The 22,786-nt window shown below is 35.7% G+C and overlaps 1 protein-coding gene and 1 long non-coding RNA gene across 2 annotated transcripts; both read left to right on the top strand.

The window, feature by feature from the left end:
• Positions 1–7,803: 7,803 nt before the first annotated feature.
• On the top strand, positions 7,804–8,746 carry LOC128231935 (uncharacterized). Its single transcript, XR_008260466.1, has 3 exons — positions 7,804–7,931; positions 8,234–8,364; positions 8,661–8,746. It is a non-coding gene; the product is annotated as an uncharacterized LOC128231935 (long non-coding RNA).
• Positions 8,747–19,676: 10,930 nt separating this feature from the next.
• LOC128231933 (acanthoscurrin-2-like) lies at positions 19,677–21,852 on the top strand. Its single transcript, XM_052945190.1, has 5 exons — positions 19,677–19,751; positions 19,962–20,006; positions 20,300–20,785; positions 21,352–21,482; positions 21,767–21,852. The coding sequence occupies exons 1-4, from the start codon at positions 19,703–19,705 to the stop codon at positions 21,465–21,467; spliced, it is 696 nt and encodes a 231-aa protein (XP_052801150.1). The 5' UTR covers positions 19,677–19,702; the 3' UTR covers positions 21,468–21,482; positions 21,767–21,852.
• Positions 21,853–22,786: the final 934 nt, after the last annotated feature.

Genomic DNA, 22,786 nt, shown 5'->3' with positions numbered 1-22,786 from the left:
TGCACCCACTGTGACTAATTAATGATGCATGTGATTGCACCCACAATGACTAAGTCGTGATGCATGTGATTGCACCCACTGTGACTAAGTCCTGATGCATGTGATTGCAACCACTGTGACTTAGTCATGATGCATGTGATTAAACCCTGATGCATGTGATTGCACCCACTGTGACTTAGTCCTGATGCATGTGATTGCACCCACTGTGACTAAGTCCTGATGCATGTGATTGCACCCACTGTGACTAAGTCCTGATGCATGTGATTGCACCCACTGTGACTTAGTCATGATGCATGTGATTGCACCCACTGTGACTAAGTCCTGATGCATGTGATTGCACCCACAGTGACTAAGTCCTGATGCATGTGATTGCATCCACAGTGACTAAGTCCTGATGCATGTGATTGCACCCACTGTGACTAAGTCCTGATGCATGTGATTGCACCCACTGTGACTAAGTCCTGATGCATGTGATTGCACCCACTGTGACTTAGTCATGATGCATGTGATTGCACCCACTGTGACTAAGTCCTGATGCATGTGATTGCACCCACAGTGACTAAGTCCTGATGCATGTGATTGCACCCACAGTGACTAAGTCCTGATGCATGTGATTGCACCCACTGTGACTAAGTCCTGATGCATGTGATTGCACCCACAGTGACTAAGTCCTGATGCATGTGATTGCACCCACAGTGACTAAGTCCTGATGCATGTGATTGCACCCACTGTGACTAAGTCCTGATGCATGTGATTGCACCCACTGTGACTAAGTCATGATGCATGTGATTGCACCCACTGTGACTAAGTCATGATGCATGTGATTGCACCCACTGTGACTTAGTCATGATGCATGTGATTGCACCCACTGTGACTAAGTCCTGATGCATGTGATTGCACCCACTGTGACTTAGTCATGATGCATGTGATTGCACCCACTGTGACTAAGTCATGATGCATGTGATTGCACCCACTGTGACTAAGGCATGATGCATGTGATTGCACCCACTGTGACTAAGTCATAATGATTGCACATCTGTGTGGAAGGCATGTTCCATGCGATGGCACTTCCATGTGGAAGGCATGTTCTATGTGATTTCAACTCTATGTCAAAATCATAATCCCTGTGATGGCACCTCTGCGTGGAAGGCATGTTCCATGTGATGGAACCTCTGTTTAGAAGGCATGATCAATGTGATTGCACCTCTATGTGGAAGGCATGTTCCATGTGATGGAACCTCTGTTTAGAAGGCATGATCAATGTGATTGCACCTCTATGTGGAAGGCATGTTCCATGTGATGGAACCTCTGTTTAGAAGGCATGATCAATGTGATGGCACCTCTATGTGGAAGGCATGTTCCATGTGATGGCACCTCTGTGTGGAAGGCATGTTCCATGTGATGGCACCTCTAAGTGGAAGGCATGTTCCATGTGATGGCACCTCTGTGTGGAAGGCATGTTCCATGTGATGGCACCTCTATGTGGAAGGCATGTTCCATGTGATGGTACCTCTAGGTGGAAGGCATGGTCTGTGTGATGGCACCTCTATGTGGAAGGCATGTTCCATGTTATTGCACCTTTATGTGAAAGGCGTGGTCCATGTGATGACACCTCTTTATACAAGTCATGTTGCATGCGATTGCGCCTCTATGTTTATGCATATTGTGTTTGATGGCACCTCGACTAATACTTCAGGTTGCATGTGATTTCGCCCCTATGTAATCATGTTTTGAGTGCTGGCACCTCTATGTATGTCATGTTGCATGTAAATGTGTCTCAATGTATACGCCATGTTGCATGTGATTTCACCTCTAATTTCAATTCATGTTGCATGTTACATGTACCACCTTTTACAAGGCATGCTCCATGTTATTGCACTTCTGTGTATATGTCATGTTGTATGTTCTTGCTCCAATATGTACAAGTCATGTTGCAAGTGGTTGGACTTCTTTGTAAAAGTAATGTTTGATGTAATTGCACCTTTATTTACACGTCATGTTGCAAGTGAGTGCACCTCTATGTATACGTCTTGTTGTATATGAATGCGGCTCTTTGCATAAGGCACGTTACATGTGATTGCGCCTCTTTGCATAAGGCACGTTACAGGTAATTGCGCCTATTTGCATAAAGCACGTAACATGTGATTGCGCCTCTTTGCATAGAAATGATACATGTGGTTGCGCCTCTTTGCATAAGGAATGAAACATGTGATTACGCCTCTTTGCATAAGTCATGATACATGTGGTTGCGCCTCTTTACAAAAGTCATGATACATGTGATTACGCCTCTTTGCAAAAGTCATGATACATGTGATTACGCCTCTTTGCAAAAGTCATGTTACATGTGGTTGCGCCTCTTTGCATAAGGAATGATACATGTGATAACGCCTCTTTGCATAGTCATGATACATGTGATTGCGCCTCTTTGCAAAAGTCATGATACATATGGTTGCGCCTCTTTGCAAAAGTCATGATACATGTGGTTGCGCCTCTTTGCAAAAGTCATGTTACATGTGGTTGCGCCTCTTTGCATAAGTCATGATACATGTGATTACGCCTCTTTGCATAAGTCATGATACATGTGGTTGCGCCTCTTTGCATAAGGAATGAAACATGTGATTTCGCCTCTTTGCATAAGGAATGATACATGTGATTACGCCTCTTTGTATAGTCATGATACATGTGATTGCGCCTCTTTGCATAAGGAATGAAACATGTGATTACGCCTCTTTGCATAAGGAATGATACATGTGATTACGCCTCTTTGCATAGTCATGATACATGTGATTGCGCCTCTTTGCATAGTCATGATACATGTGGTTGCGCCTCTTTGCAAAAGTCATGATACATGTGATTACGCCTCTTTGCATAAGTCATGATACATGTGGTTGCGCCTCTTTGCATAGTCATGATACATGTGGTTGCGCCTCTTTGCATAGTCATGATACATGTGTGCCTCTTTGCATAGTCATGATACATGTGATTACGCCTCTTTGCATAATCATGATACATGTGATTACGCCTCTTTGCAAAAGTCATGTTACATGTGGTTGCGCCTCTTTGCATAAAGAATGATACATGTGATAACGCCTCTTTGCATAGTCATGATACATGTGATTGCGCCTCTTTGCAAAAGTCATGATACATATGGTTGCGCCTCTTTGCAAAAGTCATGATACATGTGGTTGCGCCTCTTTGCAAAAGTCATGTTACATGTGGTTGCGCCTCTTTGCATAAGTCATGATACATGTGATTACGCCTCTTTGCATAAGTCATGATACATGTGGTTGCGCCTCTTTGCATAAGGAATGAAACATGTGATTTCGCCTCTTTGCATAAGGAATGATACATGTGATTACGCCTCTTTGTATAGTCATGATACATGTGATTGCGCCTCTTTGCATAAGGAATGAAACATGTGATTACGCCTCTTTGCATAAGGAATGATACATGTGATTACGCCTCTTTGCATAAGTCATGATACATGTGATTGCGCCTCTTTGCATAGTCATGATACATGTGGTTGCGCCTCTTTGCAAAAGTCATGATACATGTAATTACGCCTCTTTGCATAAGTCATGATACATGTGGTTGCGCCTCTTTGCATAGTCATGATACATGTGGTTGCGCCTCTTTGCATAGTCATGATACATGTGTGCCTCTTTGCATAGTCATGATACATGTGATTATGCCTCTTTGCATAGTCATGATACATGTGATTACGCCTCTTTGCATAGTCATGACACATGTGATTACGCCTCTTTGCATAGTCATGATACATGTGGTTGCGCCTCTTTGCATAGTCATGATACATGTGATTACGCCTCTTTGCATAGTTATGTTACATGTGATTACGCCTCTTTGCATAAGGCATGAAACATGTAAATGCGTCTTTTCGCATATGGCACGTTACATGTGATTGCACCTCTTTGCATAAGGCATGATACATGTGATTGCGCCGCTTTGCATAAGGCACGTTACATGTGATTGCGCCGCTTTTCATAAGGCACGTTACATGTGATTGCGCCGCTTTGCATAAGGCACGTTACATGTGATTGCGCCGCTTTGCATAAGTCATATTACATGTAATTGTGCCTCTGTGCATAAGCCATATTACATGTGATTGCGCCTCTCTGCATATGTCATGATACATGTGATTGCGCCGCTTTGCATAAGGCACGTTACATGTGATTGCGCCGCTTTGCATAAGGCACGTTATATGTGATTGTGCCTCTTTACATAAGGCATGTTATCTGTGATTGCTCTTCTTTACATAAGGGATGTTTCATTTGATTGCACCTCTATAAATATGCATGAGATTAAGTACATTGATTATATATGTTACCAACCCCTCTGTATAAGATAATCAGTATTTGATTTTGCGTTCAGTATATACAGCAAAGGTAGAAATAATTTAATTGTTTGACTGTTAATAAATTGTCTGATACTATCGTTACAAGTCCAATCATGCGACCTGTACAATTGGCCAATTTACGCCGATCAATTTAACAACAAAAGCCATTAAATGTTGTTTTCTAATCAGTCTTATTGAGTATAATTTCTATATTTGCATGCATAAGATGCACTCTGAAGTCTCAAAACTAAATAATAAGTAAATATTTAAGGATGCATTTCATATGTTAAATGTGTTTTCCAGAATCAGTTCCTCTTATTAAATACAAATACTCCATTTGCGAACTTCAAATGCAATCCAAATCGTCAAAACTAAATACATGTAATGAGTAAACTTGTATGTAAGCATTTCATATATCGAATATTTTTGTTGTTTGACCACATTTCGGGACATCCATTTTTGCAATTTTACTTTAAATATTTATCAAATATTTTCGCAATGTTATCATTTTGTCGTATTTTCTACACCATACAGAGGTGAGTATGTTCTACGCAAAACAGGTGTGAGTATGTTCAACACCATTCATGCGCGGGTATAACACCATACAGGTGTGTGTATGTTCTAAACAATGCAGGTGTGAATATGTTCTATATTAAACAGATGTGAGTATGTTCTACATCATACAGGTGTGGGTATGTTCTACATCATACAGGTGTGGGTATGTTCTACGCCATACAGGTGTGGGTATGTTCTACATCATACAGGTGTGGGTATGTTCTACGCCATACAGATGTGGGTATGTTCTACATCATACAGGTGTGAGTATGTTCTACATCATACAGATGTGGGTATGTTCTACGCCATACAGGTGTGGGTGTGTTCTACATCATACAGGTGTGGGTATGTTCTACGCCATACAGATGTGAGTATGTTCTACGCAAAACAGGTGTGAGTATGTTCAACACCATACATGCGCGGGTATAACACCATACAGGTGTGGGTATGTTCTAAACAATGCAGGTGTGAATATGTTCTATATTAAACAGATGTGGGTATGTTCTACACCATACAGGTGTGGGTATGTTCTACACCATACAGGTGTGGGTATGTTCTACACCATACAGGTGTGGGTATGTTCTACACCATACAGGTGTGGGTATGTTCTACACCATACAGATGTGAGTATGTTCTACACCATAAAGGTGTGGGTATGTTCTACACCATACAGGTGTGGGTATGTTCTACACCATACAGATGTGAGTATGTTCTGCACCATATAGGTGTGAGTATGTTCTACACCATACAGATGTGAGTATGTTCTACACCATACAGGTGTGTGTATATTCTGCACCATACAAGTGTAGGTATGTTCTACACCATACAGGTGTGAGTATGTTCTGCACCATACGGGTGTGAGTATGTTCTACATCATACAGTTGTGGGTATACTCTGCACCATACAGGTGTGGGTATGTTCTACACCATACAGGTGTGAGTATGTTCTACACCATACATGGGTGAGTATACTCTGCACCATACATGTGTGGGTATGTTCTACACCATACAGGTGTGAGTATGTTCTAGATTATACAAATGTGAGTATGTTCTACACCATACAGATGTGAGTATGTTTTCACCATACAGGTGTGGGTATGTTCTACACCATACAGGTGTGGGGATGTTCTACATCATACAGGTGTGGGTATGTTCTACACCATACAGGTGTGTATAAATTTAAGTACGTATTGTATATCGATATGGAAATATTCGTTATTGAATAATTTGTCTTGCGTACATACTGTAATTTTATAACTGTATCATGTTGCACGTCACAAAATGATGCAGTAATTATTATTTTATAAGATAGTTAAAGTTGACATGTGAATACCTCGTACAGAGGGTGGCGTTTTTGTGGAGCTCGTAACCTACCTTTTTTAACCAAATTTTCTCGAAATATCTTGCATTCGTCCCAATACATAATTAAGTTAAATGTACAACTTATATACAATTCCTTCAAAAAGAATTGACAGTTTAAGCCTAAATTCCGACCTACTTTGAGAAGGTAGGCAGTTCATAAACTACTTTGGTTACAATATGCTCTAGGGGCTTTGTTTGTACCTTGACAGAAACGCCCAACGTACCTTTTTAGCGATAGGTGTTGAACCTCAGTTTTGACCTAGATGCGAAGACAAATTACTCAGATTGCAGACCAATCAAATCTTGTGTGTAATGAATAAAATGGTAGAAAAATAGGAAATGAAACGTTTTGTTTAGAGTCTTTTAAAAATTTATTGCTTTTTCTTCGGGATTTTCTTCTGAAAATGGGGAATATCAGAGGCATTGTTTTTTGAAAGAAAAACCAGGGTCCGTCGTTTGTTTTCTATAAATACTTATTAAGGATTCCGGTAAGATGGATACGTCACATAACTGGAAATTACGAGGGGCTCGCAACGGGGGAATTTGACTCTTTAGAAGATAAATGAATGAAAACATATAATGTTTTAAAAATATTTTTCAAAATAATTTCATATTTTGCACTTAAATATTACATTTGTTGTCGTTTTTTATAAGGAGTGTAATTAGAAGTAAGTATCCAGAAAATTCTCTCGTAGGCACGCCGATTTAACTATAAGCCAATCAAAATGAAGGTACTCCATCCAGACAAAATGGAATAATTACATGTTTTTTATTTGTAAACAAAAGACGATCCGGGTGGGGTATTTGACTTTCTATATTCAGCATTAGCTGGCATTGACATTCGGAAAACCCAAACCGTCTCGGAAATCCGGTCAATTATAAAACACGAAGAAGAAGAAGAAGAAGAAGAAGAAGAAGAAGAAGAAGAAGAAGAAGAAGAAGAAGAAGAAGAAGAAGAAGAAGAAGAAGAAGAAGAAGAAGAAGAAGAAGGAGGAGGAGGAGGAGGAGAAGGAGGAGGAGAAGGAGAAGAAAAATAAAAATAATTTATTATTGCCATTGCCTTGATGTCTTCATACATGTAATCACGGACCTATGTAATTGTGCAAATATTTTGCTTCAACTTTAAAAGGTATTATTATTGAAATGAAACATGGCACAAACCCTGCCCCAGTAATTACGTACATGTTCAGCGAATAGTAATCCTTGCCATACTGTTGAGTAAGACATTTGTTAAAAAAACATTAGTACTTTTTACATCTAAATGAAACAAAATTCATACTGCTCTCATCATAACCAAAAGTGCCTCGTTTGATGGACACGATAGGAACAGTTAAAATGAAATATAAAAAGAAGACAAAAACAGCTGTAATAATGTACCGACATAATGATTGTTTTTATTCTTGCAAGGTAATGGTAATAAAAACGATGTATTAACACGGTAAAGTGATTATAATGGTCCCAGCAATAAACATAGTGATTAACCATATGCTTCTGCATGCACTTTATTTATTTTTGCATAACAAGTATCTTTATATCAAACATAACCAAAACTAATCGTTAGACGACTTGACATTCAATTCCTTTCTTTTGTGATAAAAAACCCATATCAATTGCAAAACGGAATTATCTAATACCTTGCATGATTGATCAGATGACTTGCGGTAAGGGCTTTTATCACATCCTTTTTTCACCAAATTATTCTTTTTCAATTTTGGAAACAACCGTTTTTCGAATTTATTAGTGTTAAGAAAGGTTGTAAAAGGCAAATTCGCACATAAATACGAAAGACATGCATAAAAGAAATCAATAATGCAGTTCAATGTTTGAGTTATCGAGTGAAGAAGTATTGAGATCAGCGACATACTTCTAATTTAATACAATACTCGATACTACGTTCAACAAATATGTACGATCAACACATATATTTAAACGAATAGTAATGTACTAACTCGACATGCAACAGGAGCTTACTGCAAATGTCGAAAGTGGTGCAGCTGGAAACAGAAGTTTGTTGGTCGTTGCCCATGATGCAAGAAGGGCTGTAAACTTGTGCTCTGCTGCAGAAGGAGGTGGCACTAAGCTCCTAGCGACATGGTAATATATATATACGGTCGAAATCATACCCAAACAAGTAATACATTTTCTATGTCAGAAAAATGAAAATGATGATAAGTTAACAGCTTTCAGATGGATCTCAGACGATACTGTGTTACGTGCTGCAATATCATTGTTGCTTTGGCGTTTTTCTTAAATAAGCCTGTTAAAAATATGTTCACAATATAGGGTAACATTGAAATGCTCCGTGGAGATACGAATTACGTTTGTTTTGTTAGAAGTTATGAGAACATATAAATAACATGCGATATCTATTGTTTCCCTTTTTGTTGCAGACCGGATTGTTTCAAGGACAACGACTCGATTTTCTTTTGTAAATATGTTGAAGTCAAATATTAATAATAAAGCATCGAATTCGCAATGATGGTGTGTTAAAATATATTCTGCCGACCGTTTATAGCTTGTTCTACCGTGTAGTATACTATCTGCATTGTCTTAGGGCGTTTTCGTTTATACCAAACTTGTTTTTATGTAAAAGTTTATCAATATGATGGAGCTTCTGCATGTAGCCATTTCTCACTAAATTTCTTCAAAACAATGATACCACAGCAGGTCGTTTGTCTGTTTTAACTGAATATTGTTTTATCACAATTGTTGGATCATGTCCGCCATGTTGTGTTGTGGCTTTTGAAAGTGGACTAGTTTTCGGATAGAACAAACCGACAAAACTGCCTACGGAGGGGTTCTCGAAAGTTTTAAAAATCAACATTCGTTTTTCGTTAAACAAACGATAAACTGGTTTTCATTTAATTTAAAATTATTACAAGAAATACACAGTTCGTGAAACCAATATAAAACCAAATATATTTTGTTACCAAAAAACACGCCCTAAGAAAACATAAATTTAGCATTAAGAACGCGCGTAAGAATTGATGAAGTCAATAATTTATTTCGCGCCACTTAATGCAGACGATCTACCAGAATGCACTCTTAAGAGTGCAGCGCGATAACACATAATGCCCAAAGGCGATAATACATTCTGCCAGAAGGCGATAATACATTATGCCCAAAGGCGATGATACATTATGCCCAAAGGCGATGATACATTATGCCCAAAGTCGGTAATACATTCTGCCCAAAGCTTATAATGACACCTGTCCTGAGTCCAATAAAGTCTAACAACCTCTCATGTTAGCAAACTGTTTTACTTTGTTTCCCCATTTTATCGCAGCACACACTGCAAGCGGGGAACCAAATTGCTAACGGTAACTGCAAACACCTATTGTAAGCCTGAACTGAACACAGGGCTGATAATACGATGCTGGAGAAAATGTATTGACACGGCATTATATTAATATACAATTGAAAAAACCCTAGAAAATCCCTTAAGACATAACATTAACGCCAACCCAGTAAAGGCGAAAGGTTCAATACTTAACATGCACTTTACGAAAAAGTGTAACGTCACAAAAGAAAAAAATAACATATAGATTAGAATATTTGACAAATTAGTGGTGGGATATACGCCATTAAAGGCTATAAGATATGCTTTATGTTTAACAACTGAATGCACAATCGTTAACATCAATGAGAGTGAAGTCGTTCCACTCATTACAATTACAGGACCTTATGTTTCGCAATCGATCTCTGCTCTTTCAAACACAAACAATCGTAACATGACTGTACACTTTTCGATATTTACCATCCATGACGAGATTATTGAAGCACCTAATTAGCCTCGTACAAAAAGTTTTTCAATGTATATAAGAAAGCGGTTTAGTTTGTCATCAATCCGAGTTTCTCATAGACTGAATCATTCATACTAAAAAGAAAAGCCGTGGAGAGAATGTTATCCAAATAACATAACAGAAATGTGTTTTGCATTAAGAATAAACATGTTCATTGCCTTATCTGTTATACATAAACGACAGTGATTCTTCTTTGGGAGTTGCTGTTTCAATCTTCAGTTGCCTCTTCAGCCTCGCCAATAAATAAGTATCGTTTAAATAGCTTGGCGGCTATCATAACATTTTCTTTAGGAACATGTAAAATGCGAGTCCTAACCTAAGTTATTTTCTTAACTAAAGTAGCTCACTTTACTGCTGTACTCCTTTCTTAAATACTTTGTTTTCATTGGCTCGTTACACCTAATATTTTAATTTGGCAAAATTTATTTTTAATAAAGTTGAAAATGTCTAGAGGTGTAGTATGAATATCGTCCCTGGTAGGCCCTCGTTTCATTAAAGGATCTTTGGATTTGTTAGCAACGATCCAAACGTGCGATCACTTTATAGAATCAGAAATCCTGTGATGTTATCATTTTTGTTTCGAAACACTTGCTAAGATTAAAGACATATAATAAAGATTGTTCAAAAGTGTCAATACATTTTAAGAGGCACAAGGTAATGACTCAAACGACAATGAACTAGAAACACAAACGTATTAACATTACATACACATATAGGAACACCAACAACAGACAACTAACTCATCAAAATAGCTTTACCGATAAATGATGGGATTACCGCCTTGGAACGGCCAGTGAAACACTATTTAAGGTATAAACAACGATAAATGACTTTTTTTGGTAAATTCATGGTTATGTTAATATTTATCTGAATGGAAAATATACCTAAGCTTAACTGTTTTGAGAAATTAGGATTCGATTCTTGAATTGGTAATTTCCGTGTTTGTGGATAAGCCCATGAAATATTTATGCATTACACGGAAGCCGTTAAGATTTAACCATTACATGTTCCTATCACAGCACCATAAATGGGCATATTTGAGAAGATAGTGTAGCAACTAGTGATGTTATGATGATCGATTATAAACGAAAATCGATTGGTTTGGCCTGAAATCGGCGACAATCGATAGTATTAACCTATAATCGATTATCGAAAAAAAATTAGTAATTGTTCAGATGTTATCTTTAACAAAAAGGCTGATGAAAGCCACAATGAGCAAGAAAATGAACTATTTTTTATACAACAGCACTTTATAACTTCAATCATAGACATAAGGTATATGCATATAATGATTAAGAGTTTAATACTGTACATGAATAAAACAACAACTCAGGTACTATCTAGTATTTTAAAAACCGATTGTACTGACGATAATCGGTTAATTGAGTGGAACCGATCATCGATAGTAAAATTGCAACCGATTCCCAACACTAGTAACAACAGCAAAGCTACGATGTCGATGGTGTCGCGACACAAATGATGCATCACTAACAAATATTTGAGAGGTGTATCAATTAGTTCTTAATAATGCATCAACATTGTATTGTAAATAATATGATGGTAAAATCTTTAATAATGGGAAGTACTAAAGCCTTTTGATTTGCTGGATATATACAATAAGATGCACTTAAGTATACAATGCATTGATTATTTTATGGCAAATACCATATCACCATTATTACCCCGAGACACTATATCATCCCTAGATCATAGCTAGGATGACGGGCTGGTACCAAGACGATATGAAATGTGCTTTATCATGAAGTAAAAACCTATTGACATTTACTTTCTGAAGATCCAAAAGTGTTTAACATTGAATATTCATGTGTGAAAAACACATTTATTAAAACGTTTAATTTGTATTTTCTAGGAAATGTTTGATTGATTTAAAGGATAAAATGATACCATTTCATTACAATGAAATAATCTATTCGGCATGCAAATTAAACCCGCTGCAAGAGAGTGTGAGGTAGAATTCTCTCATGCTCAAATCGTTTCTTTGTTTTAATGTAATAGGTAGATGGCATCAGTAAAATCTTAATGATTAAGAATGGGCTAAGTGAGCGTAGCAAACGAGCCCTTCGTAAGCATTAAGGTACTCCTTCAGATCATCAAATCTGACTTGGAATACAACCTCATTGGCTGATGCATTGTCGACGCAAAATCGGACGCAGGGAGTGTGTATCGGATAAGCTACAATAGTCGGCACTTTGAAAACCCACGAAAATTGAAATTCTTAATGATTAAGCATAGAACTTATATACATTTTGTACTAGTTGATATAGGAGTTAAGGAGACATCAAGCGTGTTTTACACATACTGATGATATAAAAGATCAATTAACAATTCATTTCCACTTTTGAAAGAAGGCATCACTTGGTGAAAGGCAAACGTTCACATAAATGCGATGTTAGTATATTAAACTGAAAATGGTTAGTTAAACTTGTAGCCTTCTCGTGACAATATATTTCAAATATGGTTGCCATGGCAACCGTTTCTTTAAAATAAAATTAAAATAATGGTGTTGTTTTCATGTAAATGCAGTTTTTAGTCATTATTTTGTTTTATTAAATAAATGTTAAATTGCGTATAGGTTCATGTCCCTTAGACTAAGGCTTGGTTATCAACTGTGTTTCAAGCATCTCAAACATATATTAGTAAATAAAGGAATAGCAGAAACTTCAAATATGTCAAACATGTACAAATGATAAAATAGATCATTTAACATTTTATCTTCAAGTTTAAAACAAGGCATTACTTTGGTGCAAGGCAAACTTTCACGGGATATTTTAATAATAGTGTAACAATTCATTTCCTTTTGAAGAAAATACAAAATTGTTTTAGCATATATTGTGAGATATACTATCATTACTCGCATCTGTATAACCCTCTCTTGCATTGATTGTATATGTAACTTTTTGGAAATCAGGGTATTTTATGTACATATCATAGATGTAAAACCACACTTAAGTTGTATGCTAACATTGATGTGAATTAGATTCGCTAAGACAACATTGTGTATAATGATGTTAATATGTCAAATGAAATGTAATTGTACTAACTTGTTAAACAATCATGTTTGCATTAATCTAAACTTAGATGATCTTACCTAAAATATATGTTACTTTTTGATAATTAATCGAACAACAAAAACAAAAGCGTTTTCTAGGTAAATGACGCAAACCATTACATAACGTAAACCCAAAACTTAGATATTTACAGAGTACTTATTTCCCTTTTTAAAAAAGATATTTCGATATAGATTAACTCCGCTTAGTATAGATATCTTGCAGTTACACATGCAATTCAGATCAGTCAATTATTTATCTTTAAGTAAAAACGTTATCTACTCTACAATCAAAATGGGGGTATTTATGCACCAATCATCATTACCATCTCAATATGGATACCACTATATGTACTATTAATGTCAGAGGACAAGGTAATAAAGAAAAAAGGGTGCAAATTTTCCATTGGTTAAAAGAACAAATGCGACGTTCTATTTTTTATAAGAAGTACATTTTCATGATAAATACAAGGAACAGTGGGAAAAAGAATGGAAAAGTGTTTGTTTTTATTGGTGTCTCGACAAACAGTGAAGGTGTTGGAATTCTTATTCATCCAAACTATACTTTTGGTGAAATTAAAACATATCAAACTCAAAACAGGAAGAATATTGGCAATTGAACTCTCAATCAACTCTAAAGAGTATATCATTATTAATATATATGGACCAAATACAGACGATATAAAATTTTCAAAAGTCTGCAAGAATTTATACATAATAACTCTGACAAACGCATTATAATAGGTGGCGATTTTAACACCACTATTGATGCAAGATTAGATAAGAAGAACAACAAGCAAAATAGACATAATCGATGTCGGACTTTTATTGCAAGTAGGAACGAAACTTATAATTTAATTGATACATGGCATACAATTGAAAACAAACGTGGACCAGGATATTTTAAATTAAACAATAGCTTACTGTTCATGCCTGACTACAAAGAAATAATTGAAAATACAATCACAGATACTTTGAATACAAATGAAGACGCAAACCCAGTAACTTTATGGGACATATTAAAATGAAATATCAGAAACACTACGATAACATATTCATCAAAACTAAAAAAAACTACAAATGCAAAAGAAAAAGAAATAATTGACAGCATCGCAAAACTCGAAATAAAACTGGAATTACAAAATATAAATGTTGATGAAATAACAGAACAAATATCGTCATTAAAAGCTGAGCTTAACGAAATGATATCAAAACGTGTCAATGGTTCATTTCTTAGATCAAAAGCTGTTCATATAGAAAACAATGAAAAAAATACAGCATACTTTTCAAACCTCGAAACGAGAAGAGCAGAAATGAAAACAATGCATAAACTTAACATTAATAATAAAATTACAATATGTCAAAAGGAAATAGTTAATGAACAATACAAATTTTACACCATGTATTCTAATTTATACAAGAAAAACACCCTTTTTAGACCTGATTCATCTTTATTAGACTACTCAACAACCAAATTAAACAACGAACAAATGTTATCATGTGAAGGCCTCTTAACAGAACATGAATGTTTTAAAGCACTTAACGAAATGAAAAACAACAAAAGTCCAGGATCAGACGGATTTTAAGTGAGTTTTATGTAACATTTTGGAACAACTTAAAACACCACTACACAAACTCATTGAATACGTCGTTTACATCAGGACATTTATCTCTACTCCGAAAACAAGGTATTATTCCTCTCATTCCAAAACCTGGTAAAGACTCAGATTGTTTATCTAACTGGAGACGATCAGCTTATTGAATGTAGACTACAAAGTTGCCACAAAAGCCATAGCGAACAGAATAAAATGTATACTTCCATCAATAATAAGCCCCTTCGAAACTGGTTTCATAAAATCTAGATATATAGAAGAAAACGTTAGACTGATAGATGAATGTATATCTTACTTAAACAAAACAAACACACCAGGAATTTTATTTTTTGCTGACTTTGGGAAGGCCTTCAATAGCCTAGAACATTCGTTCATGTTAAACTGTTTACGTCATTTTAATTTTGGTGCGGAATTGATTAAATGGGTTTAACTGTTTTATAATGATATCAGTAGTATAATCATCAACAATGGATATTTTTCTGAGGAGATGAAAATTGAAAGAGAAGTACGACAAGGTTGCCCATTCTCTTCTTATATATTTATTATTTGTATCGATATACTCTCCAACGCTATACAGAACAAAACGGACATTGTTAGCCTACATATATACAATATTGAGATCAAACAATCACTGTTTGCCGATGACGCGACTTATAAAAAAAAATGAGGGTACCGAAAAATCTTTTACCGCTCTAGTCAATACAATAGATGAGTTGGGACATATATCTGGTTTAAACCGAACACTAAAAAGTCAATCATATTCAGAGCAGGAAAAATGCAAGACTCGATTTTAACTTACTTGCCAGAAAAGAAATTCATATGGACATCGAACCAAGCAAAAACACTTGGTATAAATTTCACAAATGTTGAAAATAGCTTCCTAGACCTCAATTTTCTCCCTTAATTACAAAATTTCAAAAATCGTCTCAAAAGTTGGCATCACAGAAAACTCACTCTTCTTGGCAAGGTGACAGTTATAAAAACATTTGCACTGCCAAAAATTATATATCCATTAACTGTTCTACCAAACCCGCAAAAACATATCCTTGACGATATAAACAAAGATATATTTAACTTTATATGGGATCACAAACCTGATAAAATAAAACGAAATTTACTTATACAAGAATACGAACATGGAGGTCAGAAAGTACCTGACATATATAAACTTGTTAATTCAATTAAAGCGTCTTGGGTTAAGAGAATATTAGACCGCTCTAACAAAAGCCAATACAAAACATTTTATTCAAACCTTATTGACAAATACGGTGGAAACCTTGTTTTTGAGTGTAATTTAAACGACACCTTGATTAACAAAATTTATTGTGGAAATAAGTTCTTATTTGACATCTTTCATTCCTGGACAGAAGTAAATCAGTTATACCCAAAGATAACGACAAATAAAATCATAATTTGGAACAAGAAACACATTATTAACAACGGTAGCACCTTTTATTACGGAGATTGGTATGATAAAGGTGTACAATTCATACAACACATATTTGATTATCGTTCAAAAGACTTTTACAAATTTGTAGATATTAAATATTCATACAATATAAAAAATAACGATTACCTAAAATATTATCAATCGATAGCCTGTTTGCCACAGTCAATGAAAGATCAAATGAGAGCTGCCATGCCAATAAACGACTCTCAAGACACGCTAAAACACAAAATCGAAACAAGCAAAGTAAAACCAAACACATTGCTATACTCAATCCAGTTTTATAAAGAAACTTCCAGCCAAATAGATGAAAAATGGAAACGGGTCATACCAGATGAACATATAGATAACACTTTATGGAAATTAATCTACACATCTTACTACAGATGCACCAATGATGTTACCCTGAGAAGTTTTCAATACAAACTTATAAACAGAATTATACATACAAACAAATTCTTATACAAGTGTGGAATCTCAAATTCAAGTTTATGTGACTTTTGCGGGGAATACATCGAAACACAGGAACATTTATTCTTGGAATGTAGAATTACACAAAATCTGTGGTCTCAAGTAAAAAGAATAATTGATCATAATCCAAACTTGATCAATTTAAACTTAAAAACCATAAGCTTTGGCATCTTTGAACAATTACAACATAAGACAATAATAAACTTTTTAATACTGCTAATGAAGTTTTTTTTATACTTAGCATGAAAAACAGAAACACTATACCAACCTTTACATCCTTTTTGAATTATGTAAAACTTAGAGAAAAAATAGAGAGCGAAACAGCTCTAGTCAATAACAAAATAAACTTGAAGAATAACAACTTAAATGCATAAATACCTCCTATCTATTCTATTTCTATTTCTATTCTATTCATTCTATCCTTTCTATCAGTCAAACCCTCCTCCATTATTATGTTCTCACTCTTTTTTGTTTAAACACTTAAATATTGAAAGATTAAAAAACTGCTACCTGCATTGGCAGCCACCTATATAGACCTTTTTGGACAATATGTTTTTGCATGTGATATCACTCATACACCAATACTTAAAAAACAAATATTTTGTTATACAAATAACAAGTACGCTATATAAATGTCTCAATGATATGTATATATACATATATGTTTGCAATGTGCTAAGCTGTATAATATTTGTCAATATTGAATAATAAAAAAACAACAAAAAACTTTCAATTCAATTATATGAAAATTGATTTAACTAAAATAATCAGTTTACAATTATCATAATATCTATGAAGTTAAGATGATTATATAGACAAAATGGTTACCATAGCAACAACGATCAACTATAACTCATTTATCGTAATTCGTGTGATATAACCAGTCCCTTTTAACATTATCATAACCTTCAAAGTGTGTTGGTTATAATTACAAAATACATCTCAATAATTATATGATCTTGCCAAATGTGATAGAAATCAATTACATTGCTGAAAATCACAGGGAGTTGCTAAAATGCTTATGTAAAATGATGTTTTATAGACCGCTATTAGCTCGTATTGATAATTCTAGGCTTGTTTTGAGTAAATACTGAGTTTGCCGATTTAGGGACCATCTGGTGTCTAGTCACACAATGAGGTTACATAACTACATATTATCCTAAATACAAGTTATGGCCCCTGATTGACTTAGGTTAAAGTTTTAGGGCAAGTTGGGATTTTCACTTAAAACTCCAATACCATTCATTCAATTGACTTAATACTTCACACAGATGTTCAGAGCCATCACATAATGAGGCTAGATAACTCCATATTATCTTTTATACAAATTATGGCCCCTGATTGACTATGGAACTTAGGTTAAAGTTTTAGGGCAGGTTGGGATATTGTTTAATAACTTCTATACCCTTCATTCAATTGTATTAATACTTCACACAATTGTTCAGGACCATCACTCAATGAGGTTACATAACTCCATATTCTTAATACAAGTTATGGCCCCTGATTGACTTAGGTTAAAGTTTTAGGCAAGTAAACGTTAAGGGCAAGTTGGGATTTTAATAAAAACACTTATATACCGTTTATTAAATGCACTTAATAAAATTCAAAATTATTAACGACCATCTTACAACAAGAAACATAACTACGTTTTAAGCCTAAATACAAATTATGGCCCTTGATTTTATCTTTTTAATTTCCTTTGAAAGGCATATTTGTATATTCTTAACCACATTTTCAGAATGGGAAATCAAGTTATTTGAATGACTTGCGTCATTGTTTGGGCAGGCTGGTGGGAGGGCAGCATCAAAGTCACCTTATGTATCGAATAATTTTAGTTAGGTTTGACATAGAGACCAAACTTGGTATTATTACATCGTTATTGTATTCTAAGTCAAAGCGGCGTAGTCGAGCGCGCTGTCTTACGACGGCTCTTGTTTTATAAGGAGTGCAATTAGAAGCAAGTATACAGAAAATTTTATATCAAAATTCGTCTTATTAGTGCCTGTTGTGGGCCCGCCGATTTAACTATAAACCAATCAAATTCAGGAAAAACTCCCAGACAAAATCGAATAAATTCATGTTTTTTGTAAACAAAGCGAAGATGTTGCATGAACGGACGTACGACGATCCGGGAGTTTCTATATTTTGCATGAGCTGGCATTGACTAGAAGAAGAAGAAGAAGAAGAAGAAGAAGAAGAAGAAGAAGAAGAAGAAGAAGAAGAAGAAGAAGAAGAAGAAGAAGAAGAAGAAAAAGAAAAAGAAGAAGAAGAATTGATCAATGCCATTGCCTTGATGTGTTCGTACATGTAGTCACGGACCTTTGTAATTGTGCGAAATAATTTGCTTCAACTATTAATGGTATTATATATTAAAATGAAACATGGCACAAACCCTGCCCCAGTAGTTATGCACATATTTAGCAAATAATAGTCTCTGCCATACTATTGAGTAAGACATTTGTTAAAAAAGACATAAGTACTTTTTATATTTAAAAATTTAACAAATTCATACTGCTTTCACATACACGCTTTATGACATTGTTTAAAAATTGATCGCCGTTTATCTTTCTTAAAGATAGCTATTATTTTGTATTATCATACCCAAAAGTGCCTCGTTTGATGGACACGATAGGAACAGTTAAAATGAAATCTTAAAAGAAGACAAAAAACAGCTGTAATAATTTACCGACATAATGATTGTTTTTATTCTTGCTATGTAATGAAAATGAAAACGATGTATTAACACGTAAAAGTGAAAATGGTTCCAGCAAAAAACATAGTGATAAACCAACTGCTGCTGAATGCACAATATCCTTTTTTGCATAACAAGTACCTTTATATCAAACATGTAATCACCAAAACATTCAATTCCTTTCTTTTATGATAAAGAAAACATATGAACTGTAAAAGGTAGTCATCTAAAACCTGACATGATTGATCGGATGACTTGCAGTGTTGGTTAAGGAAAGGTATAAAAGGAGTCGGAATGTTACAGCAGCATTGAGTGGGGCCGTACACCGACGACGTCACGATGAAGTTTCTTATCACCGCAATCCTGGGCCTGGCAATCGCCGCATTCGGTATGTAGGGTTTTCTTTCTTAATTTAATCGTTTACTAGGCAGAAATATTTCAAAGTCAAATAAAATTAAGTGTTTTTTATACATAATTATTTGTTATATACTGAGATCATTTTCAGGCATTCATTTTTTGCCTTATTTCAAAAGGTAGCTCATTGGTGGCGCATGGATTATTTTACTTTATACATTTCAACACATCGGATTATTTGCAGTAAGCGAGGCGACTCCTGGATATTATGGACGCAGCTATGGAATAGGTACGTTAGTCAAAAACATTGTTCGTTTCATGAATGAAGTGTTGACAAGCCATTTTGTTACATCATTGAAACATATTTTAGTTAAAACGTATGTACGTTAACACTTTAATAAGTACCAGAAATACAGCATATAAACTCGGATAAAAAAAACTAAACCATGTATGGTTTTAAGCAAAAGTTGAGGTACAGAATTTCCAACTTTAAGGCAGCATTGAGAATCAGTATAGAGTAAAATTAAAAGTAACGCATTACACCTAACGACAATTTTCAACTCAAAGTTGTTTTATAATCAGGCGGTTACATGGGCGGGGGCGGTTACGGTGGTGGAATGGGCTCCGGCGGCTATGGAGGTTTCATGGGCGGGGGCGGTTACGGTGGCGGAATGGGCTCCGGCGGCTATGGAGGTGGCATGGGCGGCATTGGCGGTTACGGTGGCGGAATCGGTTCCGGCGGCTATGGAGGTTACATGAGCGGCATTGGCGGAGGCGGCTACGGTGGCGGAGGCTACGGTGGCTATGGAGGTGGTGGTTATGGAGGCGGATATGGAAGTGGTATTGGAATGGGTGGTTACGGAGGCGGTGGATATGGTGGCGGAGGCTACGGTGGCTATGGAGGTTACATGGGCGGGATTGGCGGTTACGGTGGCGGAGGCTACGGTGGCTCTGGAGGTGGTGGTTATGGAGGCGGATATGGAAGTGGTTTTGGAATGGGAGGTTACGGAGGCGGTGGATATGGTGGCGGTGGATATGGCGGCGGTGGATATGGTGGATTTCGTACGGGTATGTTGATTCCATTATACAGAACAACTGTTGATTAAGAACTTACGGTCAAGTAGCCAAACTTCAAAAGCTTTTCCTTACAATATACATTTTCATATACATATTATTCATCTTTCTTTTAAAAAACACGCCGACATGATTTCAGTATTTAACATAGGTAGGTTACATGTCATCTCAAACAAGGCATTTTAACCTCAAGACTAATATTATCAAGCAAATAGCAGTATGTAAAATGTCAAAACCAAGGTGACCTTGGATGTATGGCGGATAAGTAAGGGCTTTTATCACATCCTTTTTGATATCAGCAAATTATTTTTTTTCAATTTGAAAACAAACGTTTTTCGAATTTATTAGTGTTAAGAAAGGTTGTAAAAGGCAAATTCGCACAAAAATACGAAAGACATGCATAAAAGAAATCAATGATGCAGTTCAATGTTGGAGTTATCGAGTGAAGTATTGAGATCAGCGACGTACTTCTAATTAAATACAATACTCGATACTACGTTCAACAAATATGTACGATCAACTCATATATTTAAAAATGGTGATGCACTTGATACTCACAGGAGCTTACTGCAAATGCCGAAAGAGGTGCAGCTGGAAACAGAAGTTTGTTGGTCGTTGCCCATGGTGCAGGAAGGGCTGTAAACTTGTGCTCTGCTGCAGAAGGAGGTGGCACTAAGCTCCTAGCGACAAGGTAATATATATATATATATATACATATATGGTCGAAATCATACACATACAAGTAAAACATTATTCCTTTATGTCAGATTTCAGATGGATCTGAGACCATAATGTGTGACGTGCTGTAATATCATTGTTGCTTTGGCGTTTTTCTTAAATAAGCCTGTTAAAATATGTTAACAGCATAGGGAAACATTGAAATGCTCCTTTGAGATACTAACTACGTTTGTTTTGCTGGAAGTAATGATAATATATAAATAATATGCGGTATCAATTGTTTCCTTTTTGTTGCAGACCGGATTGTTTCAAGGACAACGACTTGATTTTCTTTTGTAAATATGTTGAAGTCAAATATTAGTAATAAAGCATCGAATTCGCAATGATGGTGTTGTCTCGTTGAATACATAAATTCGACAACTGAGTACATTTATGTTACATTTTATAGTAAATTCTGCCGACCGTTTACAGCTTGTTCTACCGTGTCGTATACTATCTGCATTGTTTGAGGGCGTTTTCGTTTATACCAAACAAGTTTTAGTTCGGCGGTTTGAAGACCTGTCTCAAAAGAGTTGCTTGAAGTAACAAATGAATGGTTTTATGTACAGCTTAATCAATATGATGGAGCTTCTGCATGTAGCCATTTCGTCTGCATGTAGCCATTTCTCACTACATTTCTTCAAAACAAGGATACAACAGAAGGTCGTTTGCCTGTTTAAACTTAATATTGTTTTATCACACTTGTTGGATCATGTCCGCCATTTTTGGCTTTTGAAAGTGTGCTAGTTTTCAGATAGAACGATACTGCCTACGTAGGGGGTTTCGATAGTTTTAAAATCAAGATTCGTTTTTCGTTAAACAAACGATAAAACTGGTTTTCATTTAATTCAAAATTGTCACAAGAAATACACAGTTCGTGAAACCAATATAAAACCAAAACTATTTTGTTACCAACAAACACGCCCTAACAAAGCATAAACTAAGAATTAAGAACATGCGAAAGAATTGATGAAATCAATCAGATTTTGTTTCGCCCCATTTAATGCAGACGATCTACCAGAATGCACCTTGAGTTAAAGGTTAAAATGCACTCTTAAGAGTATAGCGCGATACTAAAAGCTGCCCAAAGGCGATAACACATAATGCCCAAAGGCGATTATACATTCTGCCCAAAAGAAATCATACATTCTGCCCAAAGGCGATAATACATTCTGCTAAAAGGCGATAATACATTCTGCCCAAAGGCGATAATACATTATGCCCAAAGGCGATTAAACATTCTGCCAAAAGGTTATAATGACATTTCATTGTCAATAC

Source organism: Mya arenaria, chromosome 4 (assembly GCF_026914265.1).
Source record: "Mya arenaria isolate MELC-2E11 chromosome 4, ASM2691426v1".
In the NCBI taxonomy this organism is placed as follows: Eukaryota; Metazoa; Mollusca; class Bivalvia; order Myida; family Myidae; genus Mya; species Mya arenaria.
Note: the sequence above shows the minus strand (reverse complement) of the source record. Positions and strands in the feature narration are given on the sequence as shown.

What these genes read in the sequence shown, in the direction of transcription:
- LOC128231933 (XM_052945190.1), top strand. Translation starts at nt 19,703, where the DNA reads ATGAAGTTTCTTATCACCGCAATCCTGGGCCTGGCAATCGCCGCATTC. An exon ending in CCTGGCAATCGCCGCATTCG is followed by an intron (nt 19,752 to 19,961) that starts GTATGTAGGGTT and finishes GATTATTTGCAG; the next exon opens with TAAGCGAGGCGACTCCTGGA. An exon ending in TGGACGCAGCTATGGAATAG is followed by an intron (nt 20,007 to 20,299) that starts GTACGTTAGTCA and finishes TTTTATAATCAG; the next exon opens with GCGGTTACATGGGCGGGGGC.